General features: G+C 41.7%; 1 protein-coding gene across 4 annotated transcripts in view; it reads right to left on the minus strand.

The window, feature by feature from the left end:
* The window catches only part of slc12a7b (solute carrier family 12 member 7b), a 58996-nt gene that overhangs the window by 20995 nt on the left and 16096 nt on the right, over positions 1–21905 (minus strand). For 3 of the 4 annotated variants that reach the window (XM_046370817.1, XM_046370814.1, XM_046370813.1), the window contains exons 2-4: positions 3637–3731; positions 2789–2920; positions 1009–1155 (exon numbers count right to left, since the gene is read on the minus strand). In XM_046370817.1, coding sequence (XP_046226773.1) covers positions 1009–1155; positions 2789–2920; positions 3637–3731 — 374 coding nt within the window. Of the gene's footprint in view, positions 1–1008; positions 1156–2788; positions 2921–3636; positions 3732–20802; positions 21163–21905 lie in introns of those variants that run through there. The other variant, XM_046370816.1, reaches the window with a different exon arrangement.

The raw sequence follows: 21905 nt of genomic DNA on the forward strand, positions 1-21905 counted from the left end.
ATTCACTGCCATGTGCTAACGTACTCATAATGTATTAAAGAGCCAGACTTTTGCCCATTAAGTTCACTCTTACATAATCTTGCACGTCATTGCTAAAGGCTTAAAGAGCAAAACCTTGATAAAGGACGAATAACATCCATGTGAAGAGTCAGACCAGCTCCTTTCAGTTTGTACTTTTCCATGAAAACTTTCAGTCAGGTTTCAGGTCAGCATCACAGCACAGAGACTGTTTTTACATAAGTGACAAATCTTTTAAGAGCAGCTGATGCCGTTGAATGTTCCATCCTTTTACTGTAGACTTAAGTTCAGCTTTTGATACGGTTGATCCCAAAATGCTAACTGAGAGGTTGTAGAGGTTGGTCTTTTCATGGGTACAAATCAGTAATCAATTAATACACTCCATATTGTGCAAAATAAAAAAAAAACAAAAAGAAAAAACAAACAAACACATTACTATTTAATAACTTTACACAGGTTGTCCATTTGGTCTAAGGTTGATTTAGACTGTTCTGCTGACTGCTGACTGTTCTCAGCTGAAAGACTAAAGGGGACTGAGGATTTGTTATTGTGGCTCATCAGCTGTGGAACAACCTGCCCAAGGAACTACTACCTGGTATCCAAAGGCTTCCTTAAAATCTTTCCTTTTTCAGGTTTATTTTGTTTCTTAATTATTGAATTATGCTGTACTTAGTCTCCAACTGCTGTATTTTAAATTTAATGTCACGGATTGTTTTTACATTTTATCTTAGTGTTTCTTATGATTGTATTAAATGCCTGCTTGTTTATTAATTACATAAACATTACTGTGTATATCATGTGTTATGTGTGTCCATTTGTTGTTTTGTTAAGTGCTGTACCAGTCAACTTTACCTTGTTCTCATTTTTCTTATTCTCATTATTTAACAAAACAAACAGAGAATAGAAGAGCAGGGCTACAGATGTTTAACCCTTCCTTTCATTTCCATTTTCATGGAGTAAACGGAGAACTCTCACACACTGAATACTCACACAAGAGCAACACAAGCCGACAATAGCCAGGGACTCCAGGATGCCGGCAGTGCCTACAATCCAGGTAAGTCGCAGAAACAGGATGACCCCCAGAATATTCTGGAGGCAGGGGAGGTAGACACCCATGAAGGTCCCCATCTGCGGGCTCTGTGTGGAGGGGGGGGGGGGGGTAATACAGTAGATAAGAAGATGAATAAGGGGAAAATTAAGGCAAATTTTAAGAGGAACTGAAAGGGGAACAATAAACTGCTAATACATGATATGAGTCAGTTCAGCTAAGACTGATCCTACACAAACAACATCCTGAGAGATCTCTTTTCAGAGCTGCAGCACAATGGACAGTTGGACAGCACGACCATGCAATTTCATTATTTGCTGCTCTTTAAGATGGCATAAAAACATACTCTGAATACAATGCAGTCAATCCCAACAATACGATCTACATAAACAGTATTTTTATCTTGGCAGTGGTGAAGATTCATTTTCTCGTTCTTATACTTTACACTGTTAAAAATGCAGTTTTAACCCGTCTCTTTGTCGGGACAGCTTCATAAATGCGAAGCAAAAGCTGCCACTGTTAGCATATGAAAGCTCTTAATATTCTTCAAAGCACGTATGTTTGATAAAAACAATCTTCGACATGTATTTAAGACTTACATCTCAGTGACACAGGCATCATTTAACACTCTATACTATCCTGTAATCAGTAACAAAACATGTCGAAAATCCTTCAATGTTTCTCCCAAAAGACTCCTTTCAAAAAAACACAACCAAAAAAAATCAATGTAGTTTCGCAACAGCACATAAAAAGGAAAAAGGAACAGGAATATATTAAAATTTTCTGACAAAAAAAACAAAAACACAAAATGTCGAATCGACCGTGTCAGAATGACAAGCAGCTACCTTTTGGGCCATTTGTCTCCAAATGTACAGCACTGGTCCAGACAAAGAGGGGCAACAATGGTGTCAGCTTAAGTCTTTACCAAGATGTCCCTGCAAGCCAATGGGAGGTGCCCGAGGCCTATTTCCATGCAGGGGACAAGATGGAACAACTGGCATGGGACCGAAGTTGTGGTCACAGAAGCATGTATGTGCCGCATGGCAGCACTGTGGCTACTTTCAATTTTTCTTTTCTAAGAAACCAAAACATGAGCATGAAAGGTTTTCAGGGAACAAACAGCACGAATGGGCTGTGGAACAAGAGCAACACGCAGACTCGTGCTGACTCATAAACAGGAGACAGTAGTAGCAGACAGTCTTAATATATCAACCCATTTGGACTTCACCGCTGTTCTCTCACTCAACCAGGTATTTAGTGTAAAATATGACTACACCCTACACGAAATCCAGCCTTTATAATAGGAGTGCTGTCTCAGGGAAAGTGTGTCGTTTTGTAATATTTTACAAAAAATCTTATCGGAGCAGGAGAAGCTTAAGATTTAGATGAGAAAGCAGCAACAACGACTATTTATTATACACTTCCCGTACATAGTGTAAAGCAATGAAAAAACAAACAAAACAAAAAAAAATACTGCATATAGCAACAACATTTTAATTTTGCTGTGTCTATTATTATAAACAGGGAAAGAAGGAAAAGATTTCAGAATAAAACTAAAGGCAGGGCTTCATCGGTCAAAGACCTCGTTATGTAATGGTTCAGCGGGTTTAAAGGAACAGGTATTAACATGCAACTGTACAGCACCTAACTGTACTGCATGGAGACAACGCCACCTTACAGCTCTGACACAGACATCATATAAAACAAGGCTCTCTGCTGTACCTTAACAGCTTTCTTCTTGGGTCCCTCATCATCCTCAGCCTCTTCATGCTCCTGGGCCCCCTGGGTGAGATTGGTGTAGTTTGCCAGTTTATTGAGGAGAGATGACACCATGGGGTTGCTGTCCATCTCCTCCTGCGAGGGATAAAAGATTATTTTCTTTTAAAACCACAAACTTACCATTTGATTTAAATTTTATGGATCCCTTTCGTCATTTATGGTCAGTTACCATATGCTTCAAGAGACAAACTCTTTCGAGATCAAAATGAACAGTGCAGTATTTCGTGAACTGTTCAAAGCATCTTGGAATAGCATGGCTGGATCAGCTTCATGCAGAGCTGGGAAGTCAGAAGCCGCAGTGTCTAATTGATCCACGAGGGCCACAGTGACCACAGAGCGCCAAGGTCTGCCAAATGGCAGAGCAAAGCACCTGGCAAAGGTTCAGCACAAGAAACTTGGAGGAGTGCACCAGTTTTAATGATAAATAAACATTCTGATGGACGCCTTGCTGAGCGTAGACAAGACTGGTACTTTCACGTCCTTGTGTACTTTTTATTTAGTTCACCACAGCTTAGCATGATGCTTCAGCATACTGTGCATTAATGAATGCCTTGAGATTCACAGGCTTGATCAAATTTACAACTGTAACAACTGTTCTGGCTGTGAATTATTACCTAAAATGTATACTGATGTATTTGCAGCCCCACACTTTGGGGATTTCTCCATAATGGCCTACAAAATGCTGAAAAGTATGTCATACTGTTATGTTTTCTTGTTTATGAAAACATCCCCCTGGCCTGAGTGCAGGGGCCATATCAAGTTGGCAATGAAGAAAACAGCTGGACGGTTACCTCAAAAAGGGCCATGTTGGTGCCATCGTAGCTGTTGCCTTTGTCATTGTCTGTGTTGTTGATAAAGGGACTGTTTTCCTTTGGGACGCCATCACCTGTGGAAACACAACACAGTTATTTCTTTACAACAAATTCACAACAAACGGCCAGCAATGAAATACCACACGTGCAATAACCTCCTTCCGCAAAGGACGAACCTTTTCGCGGTCTTGGATCTGCTACTCAGTGTGCTGTTTTCCCAGAGATGTCACAGTTTTGAACCCAGTCTACATTGCAATTAAAATGTTTTTTAATTGCATTTTCCATCTATAACTTCCTCGCTATCACTGCACAATGCACATTTGGTATACAGGATAAAGGAATCGATTTAGCTCTGCCATTAGGAAAAGTAGTGCAGCGCCCACTCAGAATATGCCTGCTTGGAACGGGCTGTTCGCTTGGCTTCTTGCATTGCTGCTCGCAGCTGTCTCAACAACTGAATCATACAAAGCACCTCACTGACCGTGAAAGGTCATCAAAATGTTAGCATTAAAACTCAAATAAGCTGACGCCTCGTTAGGTATAACCAGCACCACTGAAAGAGAGGGCTGAAGAATTTTCAGTCTACTTTTCTCTTTTTAGAGCGCGCCACGGGAAATTACTTTTCTCTGACACACTTATTTCTCCAAATGTTTGTCCCTCACCTCGTCTCTGTATTTATATGTCAGTAGATCCCAGAGCCCCCCCGCCCCGCCCGGTTCGCCAGATAAGCGGTGGACATACAGAAATACAAACAGATACAAAAAGACAGACAAGGCTCAATTTTGTATCGTGTTCTGTAATATTCTGTATATCTGTGGAGAGTGAAGTGACAGCATGGAACGGTTCTGGCAGCAGCATTTGGATAAGATTGCTGATTGATGGTCTAGTCAACTACAGCATGAATAATTTTTAAAAAAAATAAAGCATTTGAAATGGATCTGGCCTATTAGAGCCAATATGATGCATTAGAAAATGTCTGGGCCATTTCCAGTCCAGATGCTGTGGATCAGTTCACAACATCTCCAGTTGGAGGGATGTTATCATTGTGACCTGATAACAGTGAAAAACAATACATTATTCATATGTGCTAGTAGTTCCTGCCAGCACTTCCAAACTGTTATTAAGGTGAAAGTATTTTATCTGTTTTGAAAACAGGGTAGACTAAACGGCCCAAAGCCACTTTGGAATTCCTGCATTGCACTCATGTGCATTTCTCTTTATTTTTTATATACATTTTTAATAATCCAGATCATGACAAGAAGTTCTCATAATGTGCATTAATAATTTCTACCTAAAACTTAAAACGGTAAATGGCCTCTGACTGCATGTTTCGAAGATCTAAAAAAAAAAAAACCCCAAACACATTTTGAAAGCAGCAAAACAAAATAAAACAAATGCTAACTTCAGATTATCTATTCAGATTATATGAAACATACACAACTGAGTGACCAAACACTGATAAACACTGATGAATAGGAAACTAAATTTAACACGATGCATGAAAAAGACAATCTGCATCTCTTGTGGCAGTGCAGAAGAAAAGAAGGGGACAGCTTGTTCCATTAAGGTTATCTGCGAAAACTACAGGGAACATTTAAACAGAAACACAAGAACAACCAACAAACACATGTGGCATATTATATATTTGAACAAAATGCGAGACTATAAAATTGATTGTGCCGCTAACATTAATACAAATTAAGTTACACCATAAAAACAGTACAGTCTGCTGACAGAACAGCACGTCATGTCAAACAGATAATCACAGCACATTGACAAGAATGATGTGAGTAGACACAATTTGACCATCACCTAGCAACAAAAGCACACATTCAAATGGATCTGACTGATACCAGATAACCTCTTTAACTGCCCAAACTATCTTGCATGCCAAGCCACACTACAAACAGGTAACACTGAGCACTGAGCTTTTCCTAAGGTGATGTACTGTAAAGAATGCAATGCGAGTCACAAAACAAAAACAACAAAAACAACACTTCTATCTGAGAGTGGCTGACAGAGCATATATAGCATAGACAATAAGGTTTAACAGATTTGGATGTCATTTTAAGCTCCTACCCCATGAGATACCACAGCTTTTCAGGTCTTGTGTTTCAACTGTGTGTGTGAGCACACTCTCTCTCTCTCACACACACACACAGAGCAACCACAGAGAACCGCACTGTGTCTTTGCTGCTGGGGGCCGACAACCTGCACAGCAAAGCTCCAAGTGCATGTTTTGAATGACCAGACAGTTTAGAGTGTTGGGGCTAAGACACCTGACAAGTCCAAGTGCAAACGGTGAGGGATCTTATTTCCTGACAAACGTGTCTGCTAAAGACGATCTGTGTAAGCGTGTGTGCTTCCTTTTCCTCCATCATATGAAAGATGGAAAAGTAGCAGAAGTCAAAATACTGTAACCACTGGGGCTGCCGCCTCAATGCTATGATTTCGACTAAACAGGAGTGAGAAAAAAGTGTCAGCAGCTGAAGCAGTTCCGCAATGCAACATGGGTAATAACAAAACTGTGCTGGCGTAACACTGAGCAAAACAAACACACAGACAAAAATGGTACATTGTGTTTTAGGGACAAAAACACACTATAAATAAAAACCAGTAAGACAAACAATAAACATGAGGTTCAAAAGGAAATGGGGGGGGGGGGGGCAACAAGAAACAAAACAGAGGTGGTGACTTTCAAAATGTTAAACTGAAAAGTCATACCAGAGCGCCCACAAAGAAAACAGACAGCATGAAACAGACAGCTGCGCCATCACCCAGACACAAGAAATGCAGCCATACCTGCAGACATGTTTCACAGGAGCAGTCGCCATTTAACTGTAACCTACTACTGCTAATATCATGAAACATTATCAACTTTTAGTTTCAGGGAAGCGCAGGTCTTTATTTGTGATATTGACAAAAATGTTGCTTTATGCAGCATGGCTACAAATAACTTGTGCTGTTACTGCATAAATCTTAATATATAATCGATCTATTCGTCTATGATGTAAAAATAATGACGAATAAGGTCCATCGTAATTTCCAGATCTGATTGGCCCAGTTCAAATTGTTGTGATGAACAGGTGATGTTCCAGAACAGAACAAAAATACAAATATTCAAAACTGAGCATATAAAACCACAGAATACAGGGCCTTATCACCTGAAAATGGCTCAATGGACTAACTGAAAAACTGTCTGATTTATTTTCTGTTGATAGAGTAATCAATTAATCAACAAATAGCTTCTTAGGTGGCTTGACACATTATGGAAAATACTGACAACCATGTACATTTCAAAGTCCAGCGCTGACCACGGATCTTTGCCGGGTCTTCGTCATTCGTCAGTGGATCTGCCTGCTGTGAACTCCGTGGGGATTTCACGGGTAACTTTTACAGCCTGATCCAGATGCAGGGGGAATAAGAGGCTTGCAGCGTGGCTTAGCCTGCTGGTAATCACAGGGAAAGTCACTATGTCCTTGTACTGTGGAGCTCTTTTAAAACACAGTCCGAGTGGGAGAGCAGAACACACTGGGTATGATCACAGTGTTTCAATAAGCTGGGATAACAGGGAATAAATTTATCATAGTGCATAATGCAGCTACCTATCGCTTTGCTTTTAAGATGCTACACACCGCATAAATAACACCAGCTAAACCACCTGCCACAATAAGTCCAACAACACAGTGAGGGAATATTTTGTAACAAAGTGAGCCAATGATGTTTCAGTGTTTAAATGATAGTAAAAAAAACACTGTACTCTTGAAGAAACACCGCCAGACAGAAGGAAGTACATGTTGTGGTGGAGGTCTGCCTGCTGAACTCAGACGCTCATAATCAGTTATGTTATGAATGAATCAGTTCTTTTCCCAATACAATTTTGTTGTGAATTATTATGTTTAATGCACAGGTGGAACAAGTAGTTGACTAATTTAATTTTGATAATCAACGTGTTAAATCAAGCAAAAAAAATCCAAATATTTCTTGATTCCAGATTCTAGAATCTATAAAATCTGTTTTGTATCATGGTAAATTACATATCTTTGGGTTTTGGACTGTTGGGGGAACATAATAACTATTTGGTATGTGGATATAACTGAAAAAACTATTGTCAGTTCCAGCTCTTGCTCAGTGTGTGTTAAAAATGTCATCACCCCAGTAAACAGTCGGTCAAAGCTGCTCATTTATCTTAGATACCCAAAATGGCTGATGTATGGCACCAAATTTGGTCCCACCTCCATGTCATTAAATCCTCCAGTGACCTCAAGCTGCACTTGCACATCACCAACCAACCCAAAATAGACAAAAGTTCCAGCTGACACAAATCCTCCAAGTAGATACCAGACACTGCAGTTGTTGGAAATGAAAGGAAAAGCACAAGCACAAAGAACAACAGTTCTACAGAGGGTGAAGATGACTGCTGTCTGTCCGTCTATCAATCTGTTGGTGTGTAAATGTCAACATGTGTGTGCGTGAGTGTGCTTTGGTGTGCTGTAGCTGGCAGTCCTGGGGGACATGGTCCACATTCATATACAGTAGCAGTGACAAGACTGTGGCCTAGTTACCAGATGTTAGCCTCTGTGCACGTTACACATGGTGTCATTTATCTTGGACTTATTCACTTCTCTTCCTGGAATTTCATGTTACTGTTGTCTCACTAAATGGGACGTACATGCATGTGGGCATTCTCAACAATTAGCTGAACGATCAGTCGTCTGCTTTCGAATAAACAACCCCTCTGTTAGGATGACTGACCAGGTATATACTGCAAAGATGTCAGTATGCACTTTAACGGTAGTACCCAACATGCATTGCACAAACCCCTAACATCAGCTGTTCTCATGTCAGTCCAGGAATGCTGAAAGCGCACTGCATATACAAGCTCATTCATAAGGAGCAAATGAAAAATGTTGTGCAAATATGCACCTGGTGTACAGTGGAGAATGACAGAAGAGCAACACTGTAGACACAAGCTAAAGGGAGTGTGTATATGCATGTGTTCTTCAATCTCCAGTCATGTGACTCTTTTATACTACAACATAACATGCTAATGCCCATGAAACAATATCTTTGCTCATAGTATCTTCATATAAATCAGCATATTAAAGTGCAAACCCTGTATTGTAACTCATATCATATGGACAGATTCTTGCCAATACAAAGCCGTAGTCTGTAACACATTCAAGCCAAAAAATGACCAAAGGAAATCCCCCAAGCCAATTACAACCTATAAAGTAAACAAGAAATAAACTTAGATCACAAGTCCTATTCACTCCTCATATCCCATATTTTGACAGACCAGACAAGAGCTTGATCGTTTCACTGTTGATGACGTACTGTACAGTGTAATTCTGCACAAACTACCACCCATCAGCTAGGCTGTCAAGCATCCCACTGAAAAATGTCATCTACAGTATCTTCATTCACTTTTTGTGAAAACTTCACCAGTTTTATTCGCAAACGGTGGAACATCTGGGAGCTAAAGATGATGGAGACCAAACAAGAGTTAAAAGAAGGGTTTCAAGGTGGCAAAAACACAACTAACTGCAAATACACTCCACAGTAGCTAATGTTCTTCAGTGACTACCGGTAAATAGCGTTCATGCGCTGTAAACGGGCATGAACACAAGCTGCTCTGTGTGCTATTATTTAACAGTGTGTAAGCTGAGATTCAGTAACTCCACAACAGCCAACTTTGCATGCAGTTGATGATCATTTTCTTCTTGTAAATACTTTATTCTTCATTTTTTATTATTATTTGTTATTTTGTATTTTGTATGGTGCACAGGAGAGAGAAAAATCCGGAGTCAAATTCCTTGTATGGTCACACGTACTTGGCAAATAAAGATGATTCTGATTCTGGTTTCACCATGAGGTGATGGCAGCACCATGAGGCTTCAGTAGAATAAGACAGACTGAATGCAGCATCCAAGCATCCCATGGATCTGTCTATGGAGGGAGAATGGTGGGACCTCTTGTGTAATTGTTGATGAATGAATGCAGATGTATTTGCTGGTAAGAGCTCTGTGTGTGTGTGTGTGTGTGTGTGTGTGTGTGTCCTACTTCTGCAGGTGGTGAGCAGTCTCCCTTGCGCTATAGCGCATTAGGTGACCCTTAAAAATGTTTGACATTGCTAAAGGGTATATGGTATGTAAGAGGAAATGACCATACTGATCTAAACCAGATTAAATCAAGGCATCTATGCTAAAAACACATACACACAACATCCACCTCCACCCTAATTCCCAAAGTTAGCACTATACACACACTAACTATATGAACTGCCAAGTTCATATCAGTTTACATGTAGAAAATCCAAAGTTTTGTTAATGACATTTATATAATTATATTTGTCAGTGTTACAAACGGCCATTTCGGGTATGAGAAATGGCAAATTAGCTTGACTCACTTCACTCATCACTATGGATTTTATTTGAGTACTTTACCTCTAATTGATTGCATGCTCATAATTAATGAAAGAGCTTGCGGTCAATGACTGCTCCAGCTCCTGGCTAAGACAATGACAGGCTTTGAGAATTATCAGGAAATGAATTAAATGAATAAATATGCTGCTATTCAAATCTACTTGAAATACACACAGGTAAATAAGCAAGTACCAGCTGTTACACATTTTCTGCGCAGGGTCATGGCATTATTGCAGGATAAAGCAATTTAAAATGCAGATGCTTTTAAAATTGCTCACTGCTGATGCATGCTAGACTGCCCCAACATCTGATAGTTAAAGAGCGTTCTTTTACATCACAGTCAGCAATGTTACATAAGGGAGCGGGATTCCCTGACCCTTCCACAGTGCACTGCACAGCAGGACAGGACAGTTGTCAGTCTGTCATTTGTTATTAAGACTGAATGTCACATTGTTGACCACCCTTGTTCTGACATCAGGTTTTATTAGTTCTTCTCAGTGCTTTGCTTACACCCCTGGCTGGCAAAGCTGTGGAGACGCTTGGGTTAAAGTCAGATTTCATCAGCACTCTGCTTGGTGATTGGTACAGTTTTACCAGCAGGTACATGGAGGATGTACTAATGGTTAGGCTCAGGCCTCCGGTCACTGTGGTAATAAATGACCATGTATCCTATTTATAACCACTAAGCTGCACACTGTGACGGTGCGGTAAGCTGCCTAACAGTGCCAGAGTTAGCCCATGGCTTCTTGTACCGAGAAAAAGAAAAGAGGAAGGAAAAAAATACACAGATGTCAGAGACCTCAGGAGTCCAGAAAGTACAAGTCCGAAATCAGCTCCTTTAGATCAAGGTTTAACAAACAAAAAGAAACACACATTTCTAAACTTAAAGATTAGGATCTAAACTTCAACACCACCATACTGGAACACAATTCATTTAAACATCATGACTTAATGAATGGCTAACAAGTGAAGCAATGCAAAGCCTTTTGCTTTTACTACTTGTCCCTCTTTAAAACAATTCACATTAATTTTAGTGGAGGGATTCAACACACTAACATCTCATTTAAAGCCGCATTTGTCTCTTGCAGAACAATTTATCTGGAGTAAAATCATTACACAAAACCAAGAAAAAAAAAACTAAATCTAATCCAGGTGCGCCACAGACAGAGAGCATGTGGCCATCAATAAAACAAGCATCCTTATGAACCAGTCCTATAAAAATAAAGCTGCAAAGGACAAAAACATTGCAGATGTAATCAAATGTCCCCGACATAGGCACAATTTATTAGCTTGAATATAGCGGTGCTAGCAAAGGGCAACCAAACGAGTACTTAAGTTAAGAAAAACTTACCCTTCCGCCGAGAGCCTCCCCTCTGCTCCATACTGAGGAGCCAGGCTAAAAAAAAGGGGGTGGAAGGGAGGGGGTCCTAGTTGTGGTCCCTGGGGAACTCCAGTAAAGGGGGGGTCCGAAGTAAAAAGATAGTGCTAGTGAGGTGCAGAAGTCAGGAATGCTGCTTGTGCTGTGTGGATAATGTGAGGATCAGCTATTTCTGTGACGGTGTGCGTGGGTGTATGTGTGTGTGTAAAAACTAGCCTGTGATGACGATGTCAGCGACATCATCCATGCATCACAAAGCACCCTCACCCTCCCACCGACAGACCTGCACGCGCTCACACACACACACACACCTCCCTTCCCTCAACCTCCCTGAGCTTCTGATCCCTGCTACACACACTAATGCAGATGCTCGTGCGTGTTTGAACACACACACACAAAAAGGGGGAGGAGCAAAGAAAGTCAGGGAAGCAGAAGTCAGGAATAAAAACGGACGGACAGACAGCTTTAGAACAGAGTGGGCAAGTGATGGATCCATGGATGGATGGATAAACAGCAAAAAGCCAGTAGAAAAATGAATTCTTCAGGAAAAACACATTTGTGAGCTTGTGGCGCTGAGAAAGCAGAGAAAACATTTGCTGTCCAAAGTAAAAGCTGTGCAGTTTATCATTTTGAACCAATAATTGTTCACTAATTTGATGTGCAGGTGCTGTCTGAGTGAGCACTTCTCATTTACAATCTGACCTCCTGATTGACCCCCAAGGGTGACATAACTGGAGATGGGCAATCGATCAGCAAGGCACAGGGAGCACAGCCTGAGGCTATGACAACGTGCTGTAGTTTATAGGACACTGGTGTGGAGCAATGCAATCGCAAGCACTGCTTTTAATGGGAACAGATAACAGGGTTATAATCGACCCAACAATGTCTCTGTAGCCCCCTTACAGGTTAGGCTGAAACTCAGGATTGTTTTATTGGTCTGTCAATTATTTTTCTAAGGAATTAAATAATAGGTAAGTCTATAAAACCTAAAAAACATTAATCTGATAAATGTCTTAAAAGATGAACTGATTAGAAAAACTGTAGCAGACTGTTTTGTTGAAATTAAATTAATTGACTCATTTCAGCACAAAACACCACTATGGCTACCCCTCATCCACAATGCAACAACTACCCCTATTATTATTACTATTCATATCGTTTCATTTGAATACTAATGTCTCATTTCCGACTTGATCGTGACGGGCTTGACAATGGCAGCACAAGCTGTGCCCGAGGCATTACTCCAAAGCTCTGGTGAACCTAGTCCTCTGCTGTCTGCCTCTGTCTTGGCCGCACATTAATCTGTCCGTCTAAGAGCATGTGAAGTGTGCACTAATGACTTGATTAGATTAGGCTAATCCTGAACTTTTTATAAAACGCAGAAGCTCAATTTCTGCTGCAGTCTTTAGACCACTGGCTGCCTGTCAGTCATGTGAGTGTCCTTTAACATTGATTGGCTGTTGGTCATTCAGCAGAGACAGGCATGGCTGGGTCTTATACCTGTGTGTGGAGCTGTGACTGTCTTCACTGACTCACTCTTTTGACCGTACTGTGGGATTTGCAAGAGCAATTTAAAATTAATAACTAAATGAAAACACTCGCTGACCACTTGAATGTCTACCCAACCATCTGCTGCCAGCGTCATCAAATTGACAGATGTGTTAAGGCAGAGCTTAAAAGAGGGGCTATCAAATCACACAGTAAGAAGGATTTAGTCATATCAAGCTCCACTTGGCTTGATGTCAGATGGCTGCTGTTAGACTTATTTTGTGTGTGCATGTGTGTGTGTCTGTTGCACTTTATTGCGTCCTAAGCCTTTAAACCCTTCAGGTAAACAACACTGTCTGTTACGCAATACACAGCATGGGCGGGAGAGAAAGGACGGAGAGGCGGGGCTTACCGACGGTGTGTCTTTATAGGCTTCAGGCTTTACAGGACTCTTTACTATGATAGGAGACACGTTCAGGTTAAATGACTGTGAGAAGAATCAGGATTATGTCCAAGTAATGGTGCGCCAACTGGCTTCAGAAACAGCTCATGGGTCCATCAAACTTGAACTTGTGCATGAGAGGACATGAAGGTGGAAGTGGTTGGTAAAGTGTGGGAGTATGTCAGAGACAAAAAGAGGGAGAGAGGGGGAAAAAAAGGAGAAAATGAGGGTCAGCCAAGGCTAAGTGGGATCAATGTGACTTAGTGCCTCTTATACCTGAATCCTCACTGCCATGTGTAAACACTAAGCATGAGATGGGTGAGAAAGGAATAGATCATTACTGACGGCTGGCACGGACAAGGTATGCCACTAATGACTACTTTACGATTAACCTTAAGTTCCTAATACTGCACTTTTGTCAGCCATTTTAGTTAGAATCTAATGTGCAAGGAATTTTGTTTTGTAACTCTGCTTTTCTCTTGCATTTCCCTTCCCCAGTTGTTCTGACCGAAAGTACAAGTGAATCACGGTCATGTGAAAATAACAATGAAATCATGTGACTCGTCACAGGCAGACAAACAGTTCGATCCGTAAATCTAAGCAGTCTCAAATATTCCAAAGCAAGCAAGCAATAAAAGAAACACACAAAAAAACAAAACAAAAAACCCACATCTATTTGTTTTTTTAATCACAGACAGAATATGGACCACTGAAATCACACCCATACACACACACACACACACACACACACGCATACATGGAAAACTAAGTCCACACTTTTCCAGATGGTGTCGCCATCCCACAATTTGCAGGAAACTCTGTGCACATACACAACAAAGCTCCCTGATCACACTATGAACTGTAGCTGTAGAAGTTAAATTGCGGGATCTTATCCTGAATCACATCACATCCTGCTCTAGCCCTTCTCTAATACTCCAAAACTGCCAGCGTCCACTTTAAATGTGGCAAAGGCAATTCAGAGGGATGCGATGGGCTCTAGGAACCAGATGCTGGCTAATACTGCCAACATCTGGTTCCTAGAGCAGACAGTAGACAAATGAAGAAGAGTGTAATGCCCGCTCTCTAGTCAGAGGCCTGCAACAGGGTGTGCAGCAATAAATACCAAAGCTCAGCTAATGACGATGGAGCCAGTGAGTGCATTTATAGAGCTACAGGCCAGTGATCAGCTACGGAAAGGCACCTCTGACATTCAAAGCACTTCAGCCGAGGAGACAGTCTCCAGCACACAATTTGCATCTGGCAACTGCCTGGATTCTGGGACTCATAACTATGATGCAAATCATGCTGAGAACATGATAACCTGCATTCATTACATGACACAAATCTTGGCTCCTCACCGGCGACTGGTTAACAGTAAAGCAGCGATCATTTCCTCGTGAAGTGCTGGAGAGTTACCGTCTTTGCTCAAACAGATATTTAAAAAATGCAATACAAAAGCCAGGTTTAAACGGCCATTTAGATACAAAACAATCGCTCTCTGTATGCTGCAGTGGCTAAACTACTGTAACCCTCAAATGTGGTAATGGAAATGCAGGCACATCAGTAACACTGACCCAATACTTAGCTGTGGAGACTCAGATTGCAGTTAGTAGCTTGGTTTTAACCTGACTTGCACCGCAGAGCTACTTTAATCATGTTTATAGATTTTCTTATGATCAGGACAGCTGACAATACACAACATGTGCAGAAGTTAAACCAATGAAAAATGGTTTCCCAGTCAACAATTCCCAAAAATGTCCCACGAGTGGAATGTCTTACAGGCAGGTTGAAGGGCGTAACAAGAGTAAGGACGTCACTGAGACAGACATCTGGACCGTTAGGCTTGTAAACATCTAGTTAAAATGAAAGGAACTGGAGGAGCTGATCATGTTTATGAACCTATGTAAACGAAAGCCATGTGAACCCCAAGGGCCCCCCCTCACACGCCACAGTCAACGGTGAGAGAAAAAAATACAAAGAGAAAAGAGGTGTGTGTGTGTGTGTGTGTGCTCATTGGTGAGGGCTTATCAGAGACACCATATTGAGAGCAGGGATCCAGTGAAGAGAAGACTACTGAGCAGGAAACAGGAAGCAGCAGTCAAAGAAGGTACGACTGTCTGACTAAACTATTCCTATCAGCAGGAAGAGAGACGTTCTCCTTGCCGAAGGGTTCAAGACTGTTAATTAATTTAGCTTTACTCTATATTGTTCTTTCTAAAGCTAATGGATTTGAGTATTTTGCTAGGATTTTTGATGTCTTTATCTTTGCAGTCCTCAGAATTGCCTTTCGCAAGTATTCTTAACATGGGTTTTTCTTTTTAAAACATGTAACACACTAAGTATCAGGTAGAAATGTTCATTTTTCAGCGCTGGCCTTGATAGAACAAATATTGTGTGGGGCTGAAAACCCTGGAATGTTATGTCCCAGTCCTTCATTCACACCATACATTCCTAAAGTAACCATCTTTCTCTTCCCACGCTGACAACACAGACCCCTCAGTATATCACGCCACCAAGACAAGGTACAGCAAGTGTCCGTTTTGTCCAGTCCTTACAAATTATGGATTGGAATATGTGAATTAACTGCCTGTGTTAGAGAGCCGTTCTGACCAGAGTCTGACCGGAGTTGCTGTGCTGCAAGCAGAGCTAACTAATGTGGCCAACTCAAACACGCACTGAGGGTTGAGCAACGTTATGGGGTCAGGCCGGACAGTTTAAATTATCCAAAGGAAGAGGTTCAGAAAACTGCTAGAGGTCTGCATGGGCATCTGTGCCTGGTAAATGAATAAACATGAAATAAATTAAAAGCTTATTTCAAGTCTGGCTGCAGTCCTCAGGTCTTTTTAGAACTGAGAATAAAAGACCGCAATTTAGACCATGGATCCTGATGAAGCATTCATCCATCCATCCATCTTCTTCCGCTTCATCCGGAACCGGGTCATGGGGGCAGCAGCCAGAGCAGAGATGCCCAGACTTCCCTCTCCCCAGACACATCCTCCAGCTCTTCCAGGTGGACCCCAAGGCGTTCCCAGGCCAGCCAGAGTGACACAGTCCCTCCAGCGTGTCCTGGGTCTTCCTCGGGGCCCTGTGGAGGAAGCTCATTTCAGCCGCTTGTATCCGAGATCTCGTTCTTTCGGTCATGACATTAAAAGCTTATTTCAAGTCTGGCTGCAGTCTTCAAGTCTTTTTAGAACTGAGAAAAAAAGACCGCAATTTAGACCATGGATCAGGATGAAGCATATAAAGCTGAAAAATATCGTGCATCTCCACTACAAAGCCATTCCTCTTGCATCTCACGATAAAATTCCTTAGCCCATAGCCTATATCGGTCACCTTGGCTGGTAAACTCAGAGCTTCTTTCCCATTCAAACGTTACAGTTCCAAGAGTCATAACCTGATACAGAATTATGGAGGCATGATCACAGGTCCTTGCGTTCCCACAGTTGTGTAGCCCTCCCTGAATCAGTGGGGATTTTGAGAAGCTCCCCTCAGGCAAACTGTTGCTTTATTTAAACCATTATAAATGGTAGCTTGTCTACCCAATAAATATATGCACATGAATACAGAGCAAGTTTTGACTGAGGACAAAAAAAAAGAAAAGTCTTAAAGTCTTAGTGGAAACAAATGAGTGATGAGGAACGAGATTAAACTATTACTTGTGGACAAACAAGCTTATGTGTTTTGACAGAATAGTGAGTGCGAGAAAGTTAATGAAACATCATTGCTGGCTATTCTTCTGTTCACAGATAAACACGTGTGACCGACCTAAAATCATAATGCAATAAATATCATTCTAACTCCAACCTGACCATCAGCGTGCATGTAAGGCAACTTGCTGAAAGCGCATCACGTGTGTTGCTTGTAGAATACAGCTTAGAGGAGAGGAAGAGACAGAAAATACAGACAGTCACATACAGACAGCAGTTCTGGACAAACAAATAGGAAACACATGCTTTAGGACAGATGGACAAATGGACCAACGGACAGAGGCAGGCAAGGCACCGATCACCTGCTTAGTGTCAGCTTAAACACACTGATATAAGGTTGCATTTTACCATAGCAGATGTTCCTTTAGCTTTGTCAACATGAGATTTATTATTCGGTCACAAACAACCATGGCTGAAGCCATAAGCTCCACATGGTGCCTACGCTCTGTGTGATTTACTCACAAGGTTTTGTGCAGCTTTCTCTTGAGTGAGATTTCCTGTGCAAAACATGGCAGAAAAGAGGGCTTGCGTGCAGTGTTGGGGAGTCCGTACTAGAGGTCCGTTTTCATTCCTGCACCAGTCACCTCCCACAGAATTTTTGACCATTATGTATGCTCTTGCTCAGACTCCTACTCCACCCACTCCCACGGAGGGTTAGATCACTCCCCTCTGCAAGACGTTGTTCAGCTGAAAACCTGTATGTTCTCTGCAGCAGAGAAGATAAGGCAACCCATACGACTTTCCTTCATCGAAACAATTTCTGCTTCAGTTTTTAAGGGCTAATCTTTAAATGACGTGACCTAAAACTAAGGCTCAACAGAAGAATTTAAAGGCAAAAGCGAACAGCTTGAGTGAATTTAAAGTAATAGATTGAGTCCCTCAAATTAACAATTCGCTTGAGTTCTTTTTTAGTTTCAAAATGGAATCACCAACAATGCGAGCAAACGATTTTTAAACCAAAGAATTCTCAGAACACACAGTACAAATGCCGCACACTCATGAAGAATCAGTGCGATGTTGGTATTTCTAGAGAAACTAACACAGATTAGTTCCAGTGCTCAGCAGTACACAGTCCAAGAGAAACTTCTATTCCAGCTACACACAGTGCACGAACACTATCAGACTTCTGCAACAACAATGAACTGGGTTTCAAAAGTGCAACTAAAGTGCGAGAGAGTTTCATTGGCCAAAGACAAGTCGAACTCGTCTAATGTGTTTCAGTCTGTTTTAATGTGGATGTACAAAGAGGAGCGAAATAAACAGCGCTGAAATGGCAAAATTATGTTGATATGTGAAGTCTGAAATGAGTTCACCACAAACAGACTGATTATACATGTCAAACATTCTAAACGTCTAGTTGCTTGTCTTCAAGTAGGCAGCTAAAGTTCAGATGAGGAAGCTTGGGCGGATGACATGTCTTTAAGTTTGAACTGGTGTTGACTGTTGCTCCTACAAAAAGAAACTAAAAAGCTTTGACCTATTTTGTGTGAGAAACATGCCAAAGTGTACGAGACAGAAAAAAAAAATAAAAAATCTAACATGATGCTGTACCGTCGGGGTATTAAATAAATGTCTCAGATGTTAAACTGGAACTCTGAATTGTGGGTTCATGAGGTGTAGAGTTAGCTCATCACTTTCAGAAGGAAATGTTGATAGAGACCGACCCGAGAGTCAGACACGACGGCGCGTGACAAAGAGGCATGTCAGAGTGAATGAGCAGAACTATACATTAGAGCACTGGGGGGGGTGGGGTCCCACCTCCCCCGGCTCAGCCAACGGGAAATAAGCCAGCAGGATAATCAATAACTGTGACTGCTATATGACTCAGTCTTTCCTACACAACATGCTCATGAGTCAACACTTGTGCTATCGAGGACCCTCCCTATGAACCTGCTGCCATTCTGAGCTTCTGCGCTATGTCATGCTTATCATCTGACAATACCGGAATCATCACGTTCCCACCAACCTGAACAGACAAAAAAAATGGGGAAACAGTTTACATTTGAGTCCTCTGTTCTGTCTGGTGAACACTGGCTTGAATCCGTTTTTGATGGCTTGTGGATTTATGTAGACAACACAACTGTCCTCCTTCAGCACAAACAATAAAAGTGTGTGGTCCTCCTGATCCCTCTACAAGCCAAGTTACAGCACACAAATTTGTGGCTACAGATCCGTGGTCTTTGTAACATGTCAGCCCCTGTTCTCCCACTATTGTTGTCACTGCAGCCACAGTCAGAGACAAATGACTGCATGTGCTAAAACATGCACAGGGGGAAACCAAAGCACGCCACAGTATGATATCCTGCAGAACCATCGTAATAAAATGCCATTCTCTCTCTCCCAGTCTGTAAAATCTTACCCAGCATGCAGCCGTGATTGCAGCTCCGCAGCAGAAATTAAATACTGCTTCGCCAATGGGTGATGCTGTACAAGAAGCAACTTCGCTAAAAAAAAGTCTGTGTCAGAGTCATAGTTTGTTAAATATGCACTTCATGAAACCTGAATGTTGAATATTCTTGGAAAAAAAAAAAGAAGAAAATAAAATAAAGTGAGGCTTTAAAATGTTGCCCTGGATTTATATCTTCAGACTGTCAGGTTCCTACTCTTGGCAGAAGAGAGAACATTTTGTTCCATCACTAAATATTTAATCTTACACTGATGTACATGTCCAGAAAAATGACAAGTGTGAGATAAATTCTGGCTGTCAAAAAAAATGGAACAAAATTAAGTCAACTGTTGACTACCAACTGTTAGCTCTGCAGATGCAGGCCGCATGCCTTACATGGTTTTTAACTCATAACTGAGACAGATTTGCTGAACTTATATAATACAACATCCAGCATGGTTCACTTGGTAATATTGGGAATATATCACTGGGTAAAAGTCCTGTTATCCTGTTGTTTGGGAAAGTTAAGTTCACTGCAAGGCCTTCAAAGGGTGAGTCATGTCAGAGGTTGCATGTCAATGGTAATCAACACAGAGAGATGTTAGGAGTCATGGCTGTCTCAATTAGAGCATCTGTGTTGGTCCTGTGTTTGTTACCACAGCTCTAGGAAACCAGGCAGTGTACTGAAACAAAAAAAAAATTACAATAAAAAGAACAGAACAGATTGAGAATAACGATTTTTTAAGAGACGGGCCAGGTGAAATACTCAAGAGAGCAAGATTAAATAAGCAAAAAAGCCAACCGCTGGTGTGTGTGTGCATTAGTGTGTGTATGTTTTTGTGTGTTTGGGGGTGGGGAGGTGAGATTCAGGCCAAAGGGGAAACACTAACATGGAACAAAATTCATGTCAAACTCTCCTGAGCTGAGGTGGCGTGTGAGAGAAACCTTCATCTCACGCGGTTGCTGGAAAACGAAGAAGCCTTCCCTAAAATTCACTGACTTCCCTAGACATTATCCACCCACACAGAACCCATAAACAGTTTTCTGAAAATCACAGGCAACAGTAACTCATGCAATAAAGCGAAATTATCAGCTTGCTTCCCTAAGCAAAGTCTAGAACTTTCCAGCACCATTTTTCTATCTACTGTATGAAAGGAAAAAAAGTAAAGAAGTGTTTCATGCTTGAAACAGACACAAAGACTGGAGAAATGTGACTTAAAAAGAGGAATCTGGAAATTTGTCAAGCATATAAAAATGTCAACTCTGAATCGGCGTATCTCATTACCCCTCTGACGGAGCTAAAACACATCTGATCTCACCTGTGGCGTCCTCCTCCTCTCTCGGCACATTGTTGTCATCCACATCATCCTCCTCGTCCCCCTCTTTTGCCTTTCTCGTGTTGTCCTTCACCGGGACCACAGTGAAGTTGGTGGGCATTTTTACACCATGTGCTTCCCCTCAATGTCTCCTGTTTGTCACACTCTTATCTCTTTCTCCTTTCTCCTCCCTCTCCCTCCCTCGCTCTCTGTTCTGCTGCTCTCTCTCTCTCTCTCTCGTCCTCCGTCCAGCAGCTGTCACTCCTCTCTTCTTCCCGGCTCTCCTATTTGTTTTTTTTTTTTTCTCGCTCTTGCTTGCTGCCCCCCACGGTGTACTTTTACTCTCCAGGTCTTACTTGTGAGTTTTTGTTCCTATCGCTAGGATTCTGCTGTACACCCATGTGACCTCAACCTCCCCCCCCTCACCCCACCCAACCCCTTCACCCGCTATCCAAATAAGGAAGAGCACAACTGCCCCGCCCAATGGGGGGAGTACACACAAGAAACGCACATTTTCAGAAAACATGACAAGCATTTGTACCCATGAGTGTGCGCCTGAGGGCAGATCGTCTGCCCAGGAATGTCGCTCTGTCTCGCACACAACAAAAGCCAGCAATGTCAGCCTTTGTTCAGAGAGAGGAGGAAATCCAGGGCTGCTCCACTGGAGGAAAAGTTTGAACACTCACAAATACACACATATACATTTCCTCACTTCCTATGCAGTGTTATTTGATCCTATGCACACAGTCAGAAGTGGGCAGGGCCGATTTAAAGATTGGCCATCGAAACACACATCCCTAGAGGGTCAGTACACGTGCATGCACATGCTAACACACATGTTCAACTTATGAACAGGTCATTATGAGTGGACTATACGTTGCTGCGAAAGTACACTTAGAGCAGGGGGATGGGGGACTGAGAGAGGCACAGTGTGGGGAGGAAAGTGAATCAATACAAGTGTGCTCTTATCTCTTCAAAGCAACTTTAGAAATACTCGAATTACAGGACTGCTGTAGCCAAAGAAAATGTGTTTACAGGCCAACAATTCTTAAACCATGGAGTATTTCCTCAAATACTATAAAGAAACAATAGATAACCATGCCATT

The sequence above is a fragment of the Scatophagus argus genome, chromosome 18 (assembly GCF_020382885.2).
Source record: "Scatophagus argus isolate fScaArg1 chromosome 18, fScaArg1.pri, whole genome shotgun sequence".
In the NCBI taxonomy this organism is placed as follows: Eukaryota; Metazoa; Chordata; class Actinopteri; family Scatophagidae; genus Scatophagus; species Scatophagus argus.